The sequence below is a fragment of the Aptenodytes patagonicus genome, chromosome 13 (genome assembly GCF_965638725.1).
Source record: "Aptenodytes patagonicus chromosome 13, bAptPat1.pri.cur, whole genome shotgun sequence".
Taxonomy (NCBI): domain Eukaryota; kingdom Metazoa; phylum Chordata; class Aves; order Sphenisciformes; family Spheniscidae; genus Aptenodytes; species Aptenodytes patagonicus.
Window position 1 is genome coordinate 2,941,005 of NC_134961.1, and position 18,412 is coordinate 2,959,416.

General features: G+C 52.0%; 1 protein-coding gene across 1 annotated transcript in view; it reads left to right on the forward strand.

Annotated features, from left to right (window-relative positions):
* Positions 1–18,412, forward strand: part of LOC143166513 (uncharacterized) — a 20,282-nt gene continuing 1,870 nt past the window's right edge. The window contains exons 1-13 of the mRNA XM_076350927.1: positions 1–36; positions 1,902–3,044; positions 6,897–7,113; positions 8,628–8,785; positions 9,136–9,237; positions 10,606–10,803; positions 11,194–11,750; positions 12,792–13,062; positions 13,758–13,968; positions 15,152–15,294; positions 16,227–16,340; positions 17,171–17,374; positions 18,115–18,208. Of these exons, the coding sequence (XP_076207042.1) occupies positions 2,174–3,044; positions 6,897–7,113; positions 8,628–8,785; positions 9,136–9,237; positions 10,606–10,803; positions 11,194–11,750; positions 12,792–13,062; positions 13,758–13,968; positions 15,152–15,294; positions 16,227–16,340; positions 17,171–17,374; positions 18,115–18,208 (3,140 nt within the window). The 5' untranslated portion in view covers positions 1–36; positions 1,902–2,173. The remainder of the gene's footprint in view (positions 37–1,901; positions 3,045–6,896; positions 7,114–8,627; positions 8,786–9,135; positions 9,238–10,605; positions 10,804–11,193; positions 11,751–12,791; positions 13,063–13,757; positions 13,969–15,151; positions 15,295–16,226; positions 16,341–17,170; positions 17,375–18,114; positions 18,209–18,412) is intronic.

The following is an 18,412-nucleotide window of genomic DNA, read 5'->3' on the forward strand; positions in this document are numbered from 1 at the left end:
GCGGCGGTGGCGGCGCGCCCGTGGCAGCGAGCGGCGGTGAGTGCGGGGGGCGCCGGGGCCGAGCGAGTCCCCCGGAGCGGCCCCGCTCTGTGCGCTCGGCCCGGGGACCGCCCGGGGACGGCCCGAGGCGGGGGCTGCGCGGGGGATGCGCCGGGCAGAGCCCGCTCCCGGCGGCCCGGGCTGATCCCCGAAGCTCCGCTCCGGCCGCTCCGCGGAGCCCCGCCGGGAGCCGGGCCGCCTCCCGGGGCCGGACGGAGGCTTGTCCCCATCCCCGGCCCTTCTCATCCCCCCTCCGGCCGGGGACGGGGCTCCCGCCGCCCTCCTCACCTCGGAGCGCGGGCAGGGGGCTGCCGGGGGTCGCCGTTCGGTCCCTGCTGCGCCGGGAAATCCCGCCCCGCTCCTGCCCGGCCAGTCTGCCCAGCTGCGGGGGGCGGGGGGTGTATTTTTCTCCTGCCGTTTCCTCCGGTTTCTGGTGGGTTTCCTTCTGTCCTGCGCGCGCCCCTGGGCAGGAGCTCCCCCGTGTGCTCCTCCTCCTCCTTCCTCCTGCCTTGGACCGAAACGGGGGGAGACCGTGGGGATGGCTTTGGCGGAGAGAAGCTGGTACAGTTTCTTTTTCTTTGGAGGCTGGACAGGAGCAAGGGTCTGCCAGAAGGGGGATGTTGCTTGTGATTTTGGGGATGATCTGCGCCTGAAAGGGAACGGAGACCTTTTTGATGGTGACCATCTAACGGCAGAGAGAGCAGCGCCGGGCTGGTCCTGTGCGGTGGAGGTGCGAGGCATGTGCGTGCTCCCCCATCTTCCGCAGCCTGAGAGCAGATGAGCTTAAGGGCTGTCAGGCACAGCAAAAGGGGAAGGCGTTTTGGGGCAGAGTGGCTCAGGGTCACCTCTCCATCGGGGTCTGTTCTTTTGCGGAATATCTGTCAGCTTCATGCTTTGGAGTAGCTGCAGTTTCCTCCTGTTCGTGAGGAGACGTCTGTGCGCTGGCATTAGCTCAGGCGGCCGTGACAAATGGGACCATACAGGCTCGCTCGCAAGCCTGGGTGTTTACGTCCGTAGCTGAAGGTTGTGATGCTACGGTCCCACTGCAGCTGACGCTTCACCTCAAAAAGACTGCGGGTATCCACCCACGCAGCAGTCACCCCTTTGGGCTGCTGTGATCATCAGCCGTGACCTTAAGCAGCTGGAGGGTTAGGTGCATCCCTGATCCGTCAGCCCCGTGTGGATGTGGCCCCGCAGCAAGGAAGGAGGCAGGCCTCCGGCATCCGTGCTGGTAAGCATTGCGCAGGCTGGAGACCTCCCCATGTCTGATCTCAGCTGGCTGAAGACTGCAAGGAGGTCATCTAAACTCAGCAGGCGATGGTATGGCTGTTCGTGGAAACATCTCTGGAAATGGGAAAACAAATCTCACTTTTTTTTCAAGCGTCTTAAATTGTCAGTTCCTCCGCACTGCTTATTCTGCAGATTTATTCTGCATCTACGGGAGCTGCAGCGGGGTTGGTTGGTGTGGTGGCCAGTGGAGCTGCTCTGCGATGCATGTGACAAGAATCCAGCCAAACCCATCCGTCCTCTCCTTCCTCACCCTCACCTTGATGGAGGAGGTGGTTACTATCATCTTTAGTGCCATTTTGTGTTAATTCCCATGGAATAACACGGGAATAAATTGGACTCAGGGGAACAACTATTAACACAGACACCATGCAACTTTCAGCGTTCACACAAGTCTCAGGGTTTCGAACGCTGAAAACTGCTGGCTTTGTCCCATTGCAGTCGCTGTTACGCATCTTGATAAACCTCTGCAGAAACACAGGGAGGAAAAATTATGGGGCTTTAAGGCTGTTAAATGTCACTGGTGTGTTTCTGTGTTTCCTAACAAGTTTTTTCTTCCCTCCCCCTCTTTTAAGGGAGCTGAGCTGGGAAATCTCTTGTTCAAGCCATACCCTTCTCAGTCTGACTTTCGTGGGATTGCTGTTTCGCTTGCAAACCAGAACTCCCCGAAGAAGTGTGCCTGCCTCTCCCAGTGCCCCTGCCAGTCAGCATCCAGGTCAGAGGCCTTGCGTTGCTGTCTGCAACAGCCAAGTGGTGGCAGCTTCCTTCAGTGCTCTGTTTGTAGCTGTGAAAAGGACAGGCCCCTCTCCTCTAAATTTGAACTGAAACAAAAATCCCAGCCTGCATCATGGGAGATATCTGGCTGGTTGGATTGATGGTACTTGTGTATGTCTGGTTTCCCAAGGTTGCTGCTCAGAATCTCATAAAAAAACCCAGGGACCAGAAAACAGAGTATACCCTCTTGATTAATGAGGTCAATGCTGACAGCCCAGGAGAGGACACTTCGGAGTTTGTGGAGCTCTATCACACCAGTGGTCAAACAGCCCGCTTGGATGGCTACTATCTGGTCTTCTACAATGGCAATGGAAACCGAGCCTACAAAGTTTTGAACCTGCAGGGCAAAGTTACTAATAGCCAAGGGCTCTTTCTCGTTGGCTCTTCTTCTGTGAACCCTGCTATAGTAATTCCTAAGAACACTATCCAGAATGGCCCTGATGCAATTGCTCTCTACTATGGAAAAGGGAACTACAAAGAGGGCATGAGCGTCACAAGTTACGGACTAGTAGATGCCTTGGTCCATAAAACTAAGAAGATGGACAGAGCAGATACGCTGGTCAGGGTACTGACCCCTGGCAGAGACGCTTTCCTGGAGGACTCCACCTTCAGGACCATGGATGAGTCAATAGAAAGGTGCCGTGGGGCAGATTCTCAGTGGATCTTCCAAGTGGCCATGCCCACCCCAGGCACAGACAACCACTGCATCCTAACTTCTCAGCTGAATGCATCTGTTGTCCTGATCAGTGAGGTCCTTGCTGCCTCTTCTTCTGAAGAGTTCGAGTTCATAGAGCTTCAGGGTCCCCACTCCACCATGCTGAGGGACATTGTTCTGGTGCTGATCGATGGTCTGACCAAAGACATTTATTTCACCATGGACGTTTACGGAAAAACCTCACTGGATGGACTACTTCTGATCGGTCCAGCACAAAGCAAGACCCCAGGTAAGGACTGCATTTTGATGACTACCTCAGAGCTGGGGGAGCGATCAGCCAAATTTGGGGCTGGAGGATGCTATCTTTTTTTACTGTTGTTTGGCGTTCTGAGAGATCGCTGAAAATGTGACTCAGAACTCAGTGGCAGATAAAAAAGCAAATCAAATGTTAGAAATTATTGGAAAAGGAATTATACAAAGTGAGTTAAACATTAGAAATTATTAGGGGAAGAGGAAAGAATGGAGGCCATCTTTTACGCCACTGTATAAATTCATGGTTTGCTTGTATCTTTAATTGTGTCTTGTGTGGTACGATACCTTCATCTCAAAAAGGATATATTAGAATTGGAGACATTCAGAGAAGGTCAGCGAGGATGGATAGTGCTCTGGCAATGCTTCCACAGAAGAAATAACTAAGTATGCCTGAAAAAGGGAAAGCTTAGGAGGGCCCTGACAGAGGTTTCAGAAATGTGAGTAGCCTGAAGAAAGTGGACAGGGATTGATTGCTTACTCTTTCTCCTGGTACAAGAACTAAAGGGCATCAAAGAAGGTAGAAGGAGGTGGTTTCAGGACAAACAAGTGGAGGTGGTGTGTCTCGCAATAGTAGTAGACCTGCAGAGCTCCAGATGAGGGACCTCGTGGAGGTCAGAAGCCCACGTGTGCCTTTGCTGCTCGGGAGGACATGGTTCTGCTCCCAGCCCTGTGGCCAGCCTGCCGCAGGACCCTGGCTGTGCCACATCTCCTTGACGTGTCCCCCCTTCTCTGTGTGTAACCTGGTGGTCATTCACAGCACATACATACTCTCTTCTCAAAGAAGCACATTCCATTGCACCATCTGCAAATGTAGGTCACACATGTGTCGGCTGTGTGAAGCTGCAATATAAACTTCCTCCCAACGTTCAAAATTTCTCCCAGGCCACCAGAGGAGGAAGAAATATCTTGTTATTTTGGACACCTCAAAAGAAGATTTTGGCAGCTGGAGACACTGACTCTGCAGATGTCTTGTGTAATTCACTGACTCGTGATTTCTGAGTCAGGGAGTATATTCATCCCTTACAAAGCTGGTTCCCATAAAAATAAAAATACTTCTGCAACTAAAATTTCTTTTTTTTTAAAGCAGTTGAGCTCCTTTTTACAATTTAAACTGCTCCAAATACTCTCTCACCACAATTAGAAGAGCAGATTGTCCACCTGAGCTCTGCTTTTCTCACCAGGAAAGCTGCTCTGCTCTTACCTCTGGATGAGCTGGGGCTGTTAGCAGTCAGTAAGCTAAGGGAGTTCAAAGAAAGTGATGTGAAAGCACAGCCAGCTTGCAGACTAAGCAGGAAATTTCTAAGGATTATGTTTAACTGTTCCTCAAGGCTCACTCAAGTCAAGAAGGTGACTGGAGATATGCTTTGGCATTTTTTTCCAATGAGGCTTTGTCAAGATGTCTCAAGCATACTGCACACACGTTTTTGTGGAAGGTTTTTCCCCAAAAAACACCCAATGACACTGTGTAATTACATTTTAATCATCTTAAAAGGATATTTTCATAGTCACTCCATGCTGAGCACTCTGTGAGAAGTTGACCACTTGATTTAACCTGACCACTTCAGAGTTGGGACAGGAGCTCTTAAAATGGCCCGGGCTGTTAGTCCTGTCTTTGTACGGCTTGTCTGCCTATCACTGCAGAGAACTTAAAGCTGTGAGAGCGCCGGAGCAAAAGTCCTCCCTTGACAGATGCCAGTGTGAAAACTTTCAGTTGAATCATAGGATGGTTTGGGTTGAAGGGACCTTTAATGATCATCTAGTTCCATCCCCCCTGCTGTGGGCAGGGTCATCTTTCACTAGATGAGGTTGCTCAAAGCCCCGTCCAACCTAAACTTGAACATGTCCAGGGATGGAGCATCCACAACTTCTCTAGGCAACTTGGTCCAGCGTCTCATCACCCTCATTGTAAAACTTTTCTTCCTTATTCTTCTAATCTAGATCTACCCTCTGTCAGTTTAAAACTACTACCCCTCGTCCTATCAGTACAGGCTCTGGTAAAAAGTCTGTCCCCATCTTTCTTATAAGCCCCCTTTAAGTACTGAAAGGCTGCAAGACTCCCCAGAGTCTTTTCTCCAGGCTGAACAACCCCAACTCTCTCAACCTTTCTTCATGGGAGAGGTTCTTCCAGCCCTTGGATCATTTTCATGGCCCTCCTCTGGACTCGCTCTAACAGGTCCATGTCTTTCTTGTGCTGGGACCTCCAGAGCTGGACGCAGTGCTCCAGGTGGGGTCTCATGAGAGTGGAGAAGAGGGGCAGAATCACCTCCTTGACCTGCTGGCCACGCTGCTTTTGATGCAGCCAGGATACAATTGGCTTTCTGGGCTGCAAGCGCACATTGCCGGCTCATGTCCGATTTTTCATACACCAGTATCCCCAGGTCCTTCTCTGCAGGGCTACTCTCTACCCGTTCATCCCCCAGTCTGTACTGGTACTGGTGATTGCTGTCACCCAGGTGCAGGACCTTGCACTTGGCCTTGTTGAACTTCATGAGCTGACTCCTCCAGCCTGTCAAAGTCCCTCTGCATGGCATCCCGTCCCTCAAGGCATCCCATCAGCTGCATGACTCAGGTTGGTGTCATCCACAAACTTGTTGAGGGTGCACTCACTGCCTACGTCATTAATGAAGATATTGAACTGTATCGGTCCCAATACGGACCCCTGAGGGGACACCACTTGTTACTGATCTCCATTTGGGCATAGATCTGTTGACTGCAACTCTTTGGATGCGGCCATCCAGCCAATTCCTCATCCATCTAATAGTCCATCCATCAAACCCATACCTCTTCAATTTAGAGACAAGGCTGTTGTATGGGACTGTGTCAAAGGCCTTGCAGAAGTCAAGGTAGATGACATTGGTTGCTCTTCCCTTATCTTCCAACGCAGTCACTCCATCGTAGAAGGCCACCAGATTAGTCAGGCAGGGGAAAACCAGCCCCCTGTGCAGGGGTGCATCAGGGCTAAGGGACAGGACTGCCCCTTAGTGTGCGGGTGCCCCGGTGGCACTTCTCAGGGAGTAATCACGTCTCCTTACCCCTCTGCCTCTCATGTGATTCCCCCTTTAATGTTTGTTCCCTGGAGCCATTTATCCAGGCAGAAGTATTGAAATATCAGCAGTCTGCTGCTTTTTAATAGCCTCAGCAGTTCCTACTGGGTGCTGGGGAAATAGCTTGTGAAGGGAACAGTAAATACGAGGAAGGAAATTGGGAAGCTCATGAAACTGGGAGGCTCCACCAAACCTCAACCTTAATTCTGTATGCTGGTATCTTGGGCCTTTGCTGAATATGTGTGTGTATATATGTGTGTGTGTGTGTGTGTGTAGAGTGTTTGTGTTTGTAAAAAACACAGACTGTTAAATGCTAGAATAAAATGTAAATTCTTAAATATTTCTGTGTACTATTAAAATAACTGCCACCTGACAGTTTGGTGGATTTTGCAGATCTCTTTTAGAATTACAAATTGACTTTACTGTAGACAAAGTCACATCAGAACTTGCTTTCCAGTTCCCCTGCTTACGCATAAATCAGCTTCTCTGTTTGCAGAACCAAAATAGCAGGATGAACCCTGCTCAGATTTCCCCCTCCAGCCTCCTCCATGCTGTGGATCTGGCCACAAATGGGGAAATTCAGCCTGAGAGAACATGAGAAATGTTAGTGAGCAGAAAGATGGGCCAGCGGATGCCAAATTTGCAATAACCAGATAACCCCAACCACTTTCTGAGTTCCTGTGTCCTGCTCTCCGGGACCGAAGAGATCCTGGTTTCCTACATAGTGGGTATCGCTCGTGTGTTGCTTACGTGCCATTGTTGTTTCTTTCCTTGCTGGTGTGCAGTGGATCTGCCGTTCCCGGAGAACGCCACCCGTCCTGTCCTCAGAGGTGGCCCCAGTGCCATTGCCCTCTACAGAGGCAACAGCAGCAGTTTTGTCCCAGGGAAGGCGCTGCCGGTGACTGGCCTGTTGGATGCCTTCGTGTACACGAGCAATGAGGAACCGAACCCTGAGCTGCTGGAGACCCTGACCCCTGGCAGACCTGCCTACGTGGAAAAGCGGTGAGAGGCTGGGCAGGTCTGGGAGGAGAGTTTGGCACCAGAATTGCCCTTGCCTGCTGTCCCAAACCCCAGTCAGGACTGGAAGACAAGTGCCACCTCCAGACCAGGGTCTCTTCGTGGCGGTATTGAGTCCCGGCCTTTTTCCACCGCCTGGTCTGAGTTTGTAGGTGTCCCCCTCTCCACAGCAGTCCTGGTGCAGCTGTACAGTTGCAGAATAAACTACTTGAGGAGGAATTTTCTGACCAAATGATTGCTGGTTATTATTTTAGAATTATAATTATTTATTATTTATTACTTATAAAAGTGTAATGGTCAATATTATAAATTTTCCAGTACCACTTTTGACAAGAAAAGGTTTTTCTTAGGTTCAGGATGGAATTTTAGGTCAAAATGAGGGCGAGGGAGGGACTTCAGTATTGCTCGTCTGACCCAGGAGGAAATCCCTGCCCTGCTTCATCCGAACCAAGGACTGGAAGCTGGGTTACTGTTCATTCTGGGTTGAGCCACTTCCTTTTTGGCTTTTGGGTTTCTTTTTGTCTTTGTGGGTTAAGGGAAATGTTAGTAACCTCAGACTTTTGTGAGACATGAGAACTGTTTCCTTCACATTTTAGGCATGCTCTACTAATGGGAGAAAGAGAACAGAGTGGGTAAAGGACAGCAGAGCAGGTGGAGGAACAGAGGCAGCGAGGTGCCGTGCACGTGAAGATGGGGTGGGGTGTAAGCAATAAGCAAAAAAAATCTGGGCAAGCTCTTGTCTGTGGTTTTGATGGTAAAGCACCAGACTTGACTTCTGTGTGTAATTGTCAACTAAATACCAATATCCTGGCTCTGTAGCTGGAGGAGATTCACCCTTTCTGGATGGGCCTGTGAAAAGACCATTTGAGACTACAGTGGAATCAACTGCATCAGGAACGGGTGTAGCTTACTCCCATGACAGGGTCACCACTGATTTACAGCATATTCCTCTTCCTTCCTTTGCTTGTCTTCCTCCCACTTGTGAAACAAAATCTGCATTTATCCCATAAGGAGGTGGTCTCCTTCCCTGAGGAGCTCTGAGCAGCTCTGCTCTGTGCAGCTCCTCACAGTGAGGCTTTATCCTCTTTGCCTTTGAGTGGAGGGCTCTTGCTCAAGCATTTCATCCTCAGGTGCTGCCTTTCCAGTTTCTCTACCTGCACCCCACTATTCTTTGCAGTGGTCCCAGGCTGAGCACGAGTGTGTCTGTACTATCTTGCCTGCCTTCAGATAGGTCAAAAAAGCAGCCAGTGCTAGAAGAGAAAGGGTTGGAGGAAGCCCATGCTCTTCTCTCTCAAGATTTAGTGAGCTCTTGGGCTTTTTTTTGAGACACGTAGGTACTGATGAGGATGGGGTATCTCTCCAAACCTTGTGAAGGGAGAAGACTATAAGTGTGTGGTTTCACCCTCTGGTGCAGGCAGGTGTGACTGGTGGGTGAAGAGCACTCAGGTCTCTGGCTGGCAGGTCATGTTTTCTTTCATTTGCATGTCTGTCTCTTGTAGGCACCAGCTGGGAGATGTGTCCATGAGCCAGTGCAACTGCTGCTCTGTGACCCGGGACTCCTTGTCCTACATCCTCAGCAGGCCCACCCCTGGCAAGTTCAATGATTGCCCCAGCAAACGCTTCAGCCAGACTGTCTCCTTCTGCCTTCGTGTAGCAGGTGGGTATTAGTTATTCCTGCTCCTGTAGGCAGGACCTCCTAAGGACAAGAGCTCATGCACAAAGCCAGAGCTGTCCAGGAAGAGTCGTGCTGGGTTGTGTGAACCTAACACCAAAGGAAACATAACTAGGACATCTGACAATTTTCTGCAATATTTTTCTTCATGGCAATCCGTGCCAAGCTGAGCTTCTCCAGTCTTCATTCCCACACCCAACTGCTCGGGGTGAAGAGAAGCCTTTTCGGGCCCTCTGAGTGATAAGCAGGTGCTGAGCTGCACCCACCCCAGAATGAGCTGGCTCCCATGACCAAGGTTGCACTGGCTGGGTAACATTTGGCTTTTTGTTTCCTAGATTGCCAGGAGTGGCTCTTGAAGTCAGAAGAGATTCTGATGACTCTGGTCCAGGCCCTCGATGGATCCTGCAGCTGTGGAGTCTCTGCTGCCTACTTCAAAGGTGAGCTGGGCAGGAGCGGGGCAGCCCAGGGACCACCAGTGGTTAATGCACACTCGCTTCTGATTTTCAGCCCTGTGTTCCCTGTTGCATTGCATCCTCCTGGCTTGCATCCCAGCTAATTTGAACTTGGTGCTGATGACAGAAATGTTGAGTGTTAGCAGAGCATGGTGCTGTTCTTCCATGTTCCTCAGAGTGCTCCCGTCTGCAGCTCCACCAGCACACATCAGTGCTCATCTGCAGACCACCAGCTATTTTGACCTTGAGCATTTGAAGTCAGACAGATGTGGCAACAGGGTTGACATCTCGACTAGGAGTTTGTTGCCTGCTTGACCTTATGAGCCATATAAACTAAGCCAAGTTGCAGCAGAAATGCAAGTGGACTTGCTGGTCTGTGTTGCTGTTGTGGTTTAACCTCAGCCAGCAACTGAGCACCACACAGCTGCTTGCTCACTGTCCCCCAACCCCTGGTGGGATGGGGGAGAGAATTGGAAGAGTAAAAGTGAGAAAACTCGTGGGTTGAGATAAGAACAGTTTAATAATTGAAATAAAATAAAATAATAATAATAATACCAATAATAATAAAAGAATATACAAAGCAAGTGATGCACAATGCAGTTGCTCACCACCCACCGACCGATGCCCAGCCAGTCCCCGAGCAGCGGCTCCCCCAGCCAGCTTTCCCCCGTTTATGTACTGAGCATGACGTCCCATGGTATGGAATGTCCCTTTGGCCAGTTTGGGTCAGCTGTCCCCCCCTGTGCCCCCTCCCGGCTTCTTGTGCACCTCCAGCCTGCTCAGTCAGTAGAGCACGGGAAGCTGAAAAGTCCTTGACTAGTGTAAGCACTGCTCAGCAACGACTGAAACATCGGTGTGTTATCAACATTGTTCTCACCCTAAATCCAAAACACAGCACTGTACCAGCTACTAGGAAGAAAATTAACTCTCTTGCAGCTGAAACCAGGAGAGTTGCTTTTCTGATAGCCCTACTAGGTTAGTGCACGAGTGTGATTAGCACATGCAGACACATGAAGAGAAGAGGCATGACTTTGCAGGCTGCAATGTCAGCAGCGTAATGTTTAGCTTACATTTAGACACCCCCCAAAGAGACCGTTCTGTTCGCTGTTGGGACCACAAGGCTTCAAAAGGATGAAGACAGTATCTGGGTGTGCTGTGTGACTTGGTCCCAGATGGCCCTTGGCACAGGCAGAGCTCACAGCGTTGTGCGGATGCTATGAGCTGCCCTGAGTCAGTCTGACCAGGAGGGCAGTGGTGGTAGAGATGAGCTGGTGAGCTCTGTGTCTCTTCCAGGAGAAAGTGGGGTTTTGGCAGCATGGGGAAACTGAGGCAGTTCTCTGCTTGCCTCTGCAGAGCCAAAAGCAGCCTGCCAGGACCTGGGGCTTGTGTTCACCACTCTGCTAACCGCTAAGTCAGAGGACCAGCTGAGCAGCCTGCTGCTAGCCTTCAAGACCTTCCTAGAGACGCCCAGACTTTTGAGTTTTGACAGAAGGAACATCACAGCGGAAAGCTCCTGCTTCAAGGATATTAATGTGCCGGACTTGTCTCCAGGTACCAGTCATCATTCTTGCAGGTTGGGGGATACGATGTGTTTGAGGGTAGACATGTGGGTCTAGCTCTCCTAGAGGAGGGAGATGTCCCTCCCTCCATTTCCCCAGCTCTGGCAAAGATCCCTTCCAGTTCCATCGCATCCAGTTACTAGAGCCCATATTGCTCATTATCTGGAATAACAGCAAGCTCTATTGTTACAGCTGGTATTAGCCAGAGTATTGCCAGGGCTCTTCTGAGGAGTATGGAGCACACAGATGATAAAAATCTGAGCCAGCATCCTCAGTCCTCTGCTGAATTTGGTCTCACCCCAGGAAAATAGTGTGCAACGTTGTGTTGTTTCCCTGGGGCTCTGTGCTTAGGCCCGTATTTGTGACATTTTTGCCTTCCAAGGTGTCCCATCAGAGATACCAGAAGGGACTCAAGAACCTGTGCAAGTGGCCAAGCTACTCATCAACGAGGTGAACCCAGACAACCCAGGGGGAGGAGAGGATGCAGAGTACATCGAACTCTTCTACACTGGACGGACACGCTTTGACCTCCAGGGATACTGGTTGGTCCTCTACAACGGTAAAAATAGCCGGGCCTACCGGGTGTTGGACCTGTCTGGACACCACACGGATGAGCTGGGTTACTTCTTGGTGGGGAGCAGCGCCATGAGCCCAGCACCCATGATCAGGCTGCCCCCCAACACCATCCAGAACGGGGTGGACGCTGTGGCTCTCTACTACAGCAACACCACCTTCTACGCAATGAACATGGCTGTGACTGCAGAGGGGCTGGTGGACGCTGTGGTATACACATCCAAAATGCCGGCGAAGGCAGACCAGCTGGTCAAAGTGCTCGTTCCAGGTCAGAGAATCCTGTACGAAAATGATTCTCACAGCACCGAGGATGAGTCTCTGAGCCGCTGCCACAGCCTGAGCGGAAAAATCCAGAGCAGCTTCCAGGTGGGTTGATGGCAGATGTCCTTTCCTCCTTCCATAGTCACTGGGAGGGCAGAGGTCGTGTTTCAGTATGTCCTTTCTTTGGGAGAGCAGGGCGTTCTAGTGAGACACGTCCACCTCCTGCCATCTGCTGGTGCTCTCACCAGCCCTCACCCCCCTGCCCCATTCACCCGCCTGTTGTTGGCCAGGTAACAGCTCCCTGCCCTGTGCGGCATGGCTCAGAACCAGGAGATCCCTGAAGACAGCTTACATGCCACCAACCCCAAAACCAGGGAGTCTGCTTTTGGGCAGCATCTTGGACTCTCAAGTTACCCCGAGCCAGATGTGGAGCCACCTCTTCACCCCGGCTTGTTTGGTGCCACTTCGGGATGTGTGGTACGGCACGTCACGTCCCAGAAACCCAGCTTCCTGCAGGGCCGATGTGTGAAGGACGTGCCTCGACCACTGGTGTGATTGATTTCTGCTAATTCGTCTGAACTGTTCCTTTTTATTTCAAAATGTCTGGTTTCAGATAGTCCCCCTGAAGGAACATGACAGAGTATATATGCTTGTCCTGCACAAAGCTGGGTAAGGGAGGGCTTTGCTGCTTCACTGCTGATGCCTGCTGGGATCGGGCCAGCGCAGAGGTGTGCTCGGGTCCAAAACTGGAGCAGTAAAACTGCTGTAGAAGCAGAAGAGGTCTGCTGGCAGGAGGGAGGTGCATTTGCAGTGGGACAGGACCACAAGGAAGTGATGCCGTGGACTGGAGACACAAGTGTAGAAGTGCTCCTGATGGTAGGGAAAGAGAATTGTTCCTAGTCCCAAGGGTGGGATTGAAGGCAGTGATGGGGATGTGTGGTGATGGGACCCTGCCGTTGGGACAACCCTTGAACAGACAGTGGGAGTAAGGAGCAGCTGGTGTGAGGCAGAACCACCACGTCCTCTTTGGGCCTCACCAGGGAGCCATGGGAGGCACAAACAAGAGGTAAGGCCATGAGCAGCCATCTCTCCACCTGAAGAAATGGGAGCAGCAGTGGTGGCAGCCACTTTTGTGTCTCCCCGCAGGTGACCACAGTGACACCGCTAAGGGAGAACTTCTGCAGCAGCTCCTCGGCGCTGGTCCCTCCTGCCGTCCGCATCAGTGAGCTGTGCCTAGCTGGTGGCACTACCCCCTTCCGCTTCGTTGAGCTGGAGGGGAAGCCAGGCACCAGCCTGAGAGGGCTCAGTCTGGTCTTCTTGGGGAAGGAGGGCAAGGCGCATGCCAGTGTCCCACTGAGGGGCACCATCGGAGTCACGGGGCTCTTCATGTTTGCGCTGGACGGAGGGCATGGGCACGGTGAGGCTGATGGCACGGACCTGGCGTGTGGTCTGTCTTGAAACAAATGGGCAGGTGGTTGAGCGGCTTTGAGGAAAGGGATGGAGGAGGGAGCATGGCATGGGGAACAACTCTTCTCTTCCTTGCCTTTCCTGTCCTTTATTCCTGTTTTTTCTCTCTTTGTTCTGCCTGGGCTGTTCCGTCACACTCCAGCTGAGAAGGTGCTTAATCCTCCTCCACGCCTCTGCTGAGCTCCCCGTGCAGGGCAGAGGGACTGGGACGACTGAAAACTGCCAGTACCAAGACAAGGGGGCTTTCAGGAGAAGCAGGGTCCACCAGGACTGTCAGGTCGTTCACTGATGCCATGTTCACTGATGCTCACTGAGCCCTGCAGTGCTGCTGCCTTCTCCTGGTCCTGAGGTGGTGTTTCCTCAGCACATTTGTTTATCTTGATTTATTTTTTGTTCACCTTAAATTCTGGCTGGGCTGCATGAAGAGGACTCTGCATCTCAGAGGAACCTTGATCTTTTTGGAAACCTGTGTTCCCAGCAAGCAGCTGCTTCTTTACAGCTTTACTTGGCCTCAGTCACCACCATTATTTTGTCTTCTGTTTCTGTTCTTGGAGTTCTCCTTGTTACCAGCTTGTACTGTCAGGCTCAAGGCTCAGCCTAACACTATCTAGATGTTCACCCCACTTATTCCCCTGGCATTTCCAGATGGCACAAACCTGACTTTCAAGGGCATCTCTGCTGCTAGTGAAGGCTCCAGTGCTATTGCTGTGTATAGCACCAGCTTGATTCCTGGTGGCACAAAGGCAACATCAGAGAACTTGGTGGATGCCTTGGTTTACACGTGTGAGCCCAGCACAGCTCGAGGACACTTGGACTTCCTTGGACCATCTTACGCTGTGCCCTGCAATGACAGCAGGTGAGGTCGCTTCTCTGGGAAAATGTCTTTGGGTTCCCCGCACCCAGACCCTCCAGCTGCAATGTCGCTGAACTTGCTGCCTTGTCCTGCGTCCTGTACGGCTGAATGCATTCACCGGCACTGTGATGAAAAACAGAGAGTTTGCACATTGCAATGGAAAATGTTTGCCTGCCCTTGGCATAGGGAATTGAACTTTGTTCCTCCGCTGCTCACTTAACTTGCTTCCCCCAAGGATATGTATGGCATCACATGAAGGAATGCAGCCTTTGCAGATAGCAGCTGTATAGGCTTATTTGCCAAACCTTTTCTTTAAAAAAAAACCCAAACAACAAACCAAACAAAAAAGGATATCCCTGTGAGCAGCAGAACAAAACAAAACCCGACATCCCTTTTGCTCCTATGTAGACTCAACAACAAACGGGGCTGAGCCTTTCTCTTGGTGGGAATACTAGCAGAGTTCTTCCTCTCCACATGATCACCTCTGTTAATTAAATCTGTCCTCCTCAAGCCCTCTGCTCCCCTGTCCCATCTGGTGTGACAGGAGGTTCTGTGTTTGTAGCCTCCCCTATGAGCATGCGTGCACAGAGCGCAGCCCCATGTGCACGGTTTTCCCGGGAAACGGAGATCTCCGGCTTCTGGCTGGCTGAAACTGTGCTGAAACCTCGCTGGAGTGGTTATTCACAAGATCAGGGCAGCATTTTGGTGGGAGAGCTCACGTGGGCTGACTCCAGGCAGCCTCTATCAGTCCAGCCCTGAACGACCGCATGCAGAAAAGCTGGTTCCTCACACCGTGACCAAGTTTCTAAGTCCTGGTGTGGGGAGGGAAGCAATAGGTTAGTGAAATGCAGAGGCAGATATTGTGTAGCTTGGAAAACTCCTTATCCTGGAGGACAAACTCTTAATTTTGGGACACTGGCTGTAATGAGGCATCAATCTTACTCCTACAGAAGACAGTCAGACCAAATAGGTTTGCTCTGGCCAAGCCCAGGTCTTCTCCAACTGGTGGGGTTGGCTGGACCCATCTCTGATGGCTCTGTGAAAGCTGATTTCAGCTCCAGCTCCAGCAAACTCTCCATCGTCCCCAGCAGCATCAGGAACTGGGGCCCGGGAGGGTTTTGTGATTGGAGGTGGGAAGAAAGGTGTGTGATGTGTTGATGAGCTCTGACTCCTCTTCTGGGGACAGGCCCGTGTCCCTGAGCCGTTGTGCCTGCGGCAATGCCAGCACAGAGCTGCAGTTTGCCATCTCGGACCCTACCCCTGGTCTGCAGAACAGCTGTCCCCAGGACGCCTTCGCGGTGGATTTCCACCTCTGCCTCCTGACACCCAGTGAGTGGAGCTGGGTGCCTCCACTGGTGCAGGGTGGGAGGGCTGGGCTGGGGGGGATGGGAGGCTGACCCCCAACTTCCCGTGGCATGGGAGGGGGATGCTGTCGGGGACCCTGCTGCCTCCCAGTCATGAAAGGGGATGTGCTGGGGGAGAGCTGGTACAGACACTCATGTATTGATGTGATTCCGCCATCCCAAGAGGGCAACCTCGCTCACAGCTTCAGCGTGTGCTTGTATGAAGGTGGCCACGTACTTCATTTGAGACCTCCCTGCTCAGGCAGGGCCGAGCCCCGCTCTTGGGATTTCTTTCTACAGCGTTAGATTTGCAGCAATGGCAGGAAAGCCCCCCCCCCCCCCCCCCGATCTCTCATGATGGCAGGGGCATGGTCAGGGAAACTGCCAGCAAACCCTCCTGTCTCAGCCCATCCACGGGAACAAAGCGGTGTGGCTCAGTCCTGACTCTGGAGCCAGCAAGCAAAAGTGCAGTGGGGTCTCCAGTGCCTGCAAAGGCCATGCTTGGATCAGCTTGGGGCAGTCAAAATCTGGGTAAAATGAAATGGAGGTTTCTCCTCCTCCTCCAGCCTCCTGAGAGGGGCAGGCAGTGGACCTCTCCCTCCTCTCCCAGCACGAGAGACCACTCTGTACTGGCCCACGTGGAGGGACATGTGGGACATGCCTCTTCCCCACTCCCCTGGGAGGTTGGTGAAGGAGTGAAGCTGGCGTACATGGTCATAGAAGGGCAGAAGTGAAGACTCACCCTGCAGGAGAGGGGCAGAGGAGGATGGGATGCAGAGGAGGGTGGGACGCAGGCTCTGGAGGAGCTTTGCTCCTGAGCTCAGGCATGAAGCCAAGTGTTTTGGAAGACGCATGCAGCTGGGAGCTTATTAACAACCCCGAACTGCACACAGAAAACCAAGTCTCCTTTTCCTCTAGACTGTTCCATGTGGACCCTGCACCACAAGAAGATGCTGGAAAGTTTGGGAAGGGCCTTGGTGAGCTCCCTAGAGGAGAAGTGCTCCTGCGGCGTCTCTGAGCTCTACCTGCAAGGTTGGTGCCCCGCTGCGCTCACCCATTTTGCAGTGCCCTCCTCCCTCACCCGTCCACAGCTGCTCGTCATCAGGACGGTCCCTTCTCAAGCCAAACTTGCAGGTTTGCACTCGAGTGAGGGGAACTGGAGGAGCAGTGGGATTTCAGCGAGGAGAGCAGGAGAGAGCCTGACGCGGGCTGGTTACTAGAGGAAGGGCAAGCTAGAGGGGCCGTGAGGAACGGGAGTCTCTGATGATGCCTCAAGATGTCTGCCAGACAAACTGAATATCCTAAACCCGCAAAGCAAAAAGCCATTTGCACTCTAGAGGACTCTGGTTCTCTACTCTTTCTCTATCAGTCTCCTTCAATGTCCTATACTTATTCAAAGTACCTGGACTTTTTAGTCACTTCTGGAAGTCTTAGGGGCCTACAGCTTTTGAGGGATGGGAAGAAATGTTTCCTATTTTTTTGGCTGGTTTTGTAAGGAAATGAAAGCTTCGCAGTCATGCTTTGTCTCCCTCACCCAAACACGCTTGACCCTTTGAACAATTTCAGACAATTCTTACCAACGGGTAGAGATCGTGAAGTTACGAAGTGTAGTACAAAGTATTCTGCTGGGTTGGGAGGACGACTCCAAGTCCCTTTTGTCACCAAAAGAAAGGTTGAGCGTGTGCTCAAGTTACCTGCAATACAGCATGGCGGCGTGATTTCAGAGAGGTGGCAAGAAGAGGGTGAACAGCATGGGAGCAGGAGGGTATTACTGGAGCAGGGCATGAAGTCATGGGAGCAATGTGTTCCGGAACAGCCGGAGGGTTTCCGACCATCCAAGACCAGCTGTTTTTTCTCTGCAGAGCTGAACCTGATGTGCGTGGGCTCCCTGGTGAAGGTCTGGGGCCAGATGTGGGCTCGGCAGCTGGAGCAGCAGCAGTCCATTGAGACCTGGCGCCAAGGCTTCCTGGCCAGCTCCCACCCCTTCTCTGTGGACGGGAGACTGCTGAAAACCAGTCCTGAGTGTGTCACCCCAAAAAATGCACTATCCGTGTCGCACAGCGGTGGTGAGTAGGAGGCAAAGCTAAGCACAGTGATCTGCTTCCAGCACAGCGAGTGGAGCTGGGGCCAGGGTCAGACCACGTCTCCACATGAGAGGGGCAATGCAGGGCAAGCCACCAGGGACCTCTGGTGATGCTTCCCAAATACAGCTGCCTTCTAGAAACTGTTGGGTCATAACGAGAGAGGTAACGACGGTCCGTTCCTCCGGTATGATGTGGTAGTCAGCCCTATCATGCCAATATCACTGGAAGTTTGGGTGTCTAAATCTTCTTGTGAGACTGAGCTTCACTGGGGAGCCCCTTGCTTTTGGAGCTGTTGGACACACAGCCCAGAAGCCCTGAAGCCCAATTGCTCGGAGCAGCACCCAGGCTGGAGCCAGCCAGAGCCGGCACACCGTAGGGGGTGCAGCCAGGAGAGGTAGAAGAGTGGCTCTCCAGATCAGGAGGCTGGGACAGCCCAATCTGTTGTTGCCCAGAGAAGTTGTGGATGCCCCATCATTGGAAGTGTTCAAGGTCAGGTTGGACGGGGCTTTGAGCAAACTCATCTAGTGAAAGATGTCCCTGCCCATGGCAGGGGGTTGGACTAGATGATCTTTAAAGGTCCCTTCCAACCCAACCCAACCCAACCCAGCCCAACCCAAAACCCAACCCATTCTGTGACTCTCTGATTCTGTGACCTCCTGGTGGCACCCTGTGCTGGGAAAGGTCATGGCAACAATGTTCTGTCTCTACCTTTGCACCCTCAGCTTCCTTCCGGGGCTGGGAAGTTGCCCTGTTTGTCGTGGGATCTCTTCTGCTCATGTTCTTGTTGGTCAGCCTGGCATTTTACTTCATCAAAAGGTGAGAAACCACCTTCCCATCTGCCTTGCATCTCTCACCTTCTCTTTCCCTAGTGCTTCCTCTCTAACTGCTGAGCAGGGACCTGCTCCTTCACTCGGGTGAACACCTACATTCAGATGCTGCATCCAAACAAACACTTCAGTATGTTGCTCCTAATTTTTGCAGCAAAGCCCCTTTGCTTTTGATGTGGCAGACTGCAGGTTC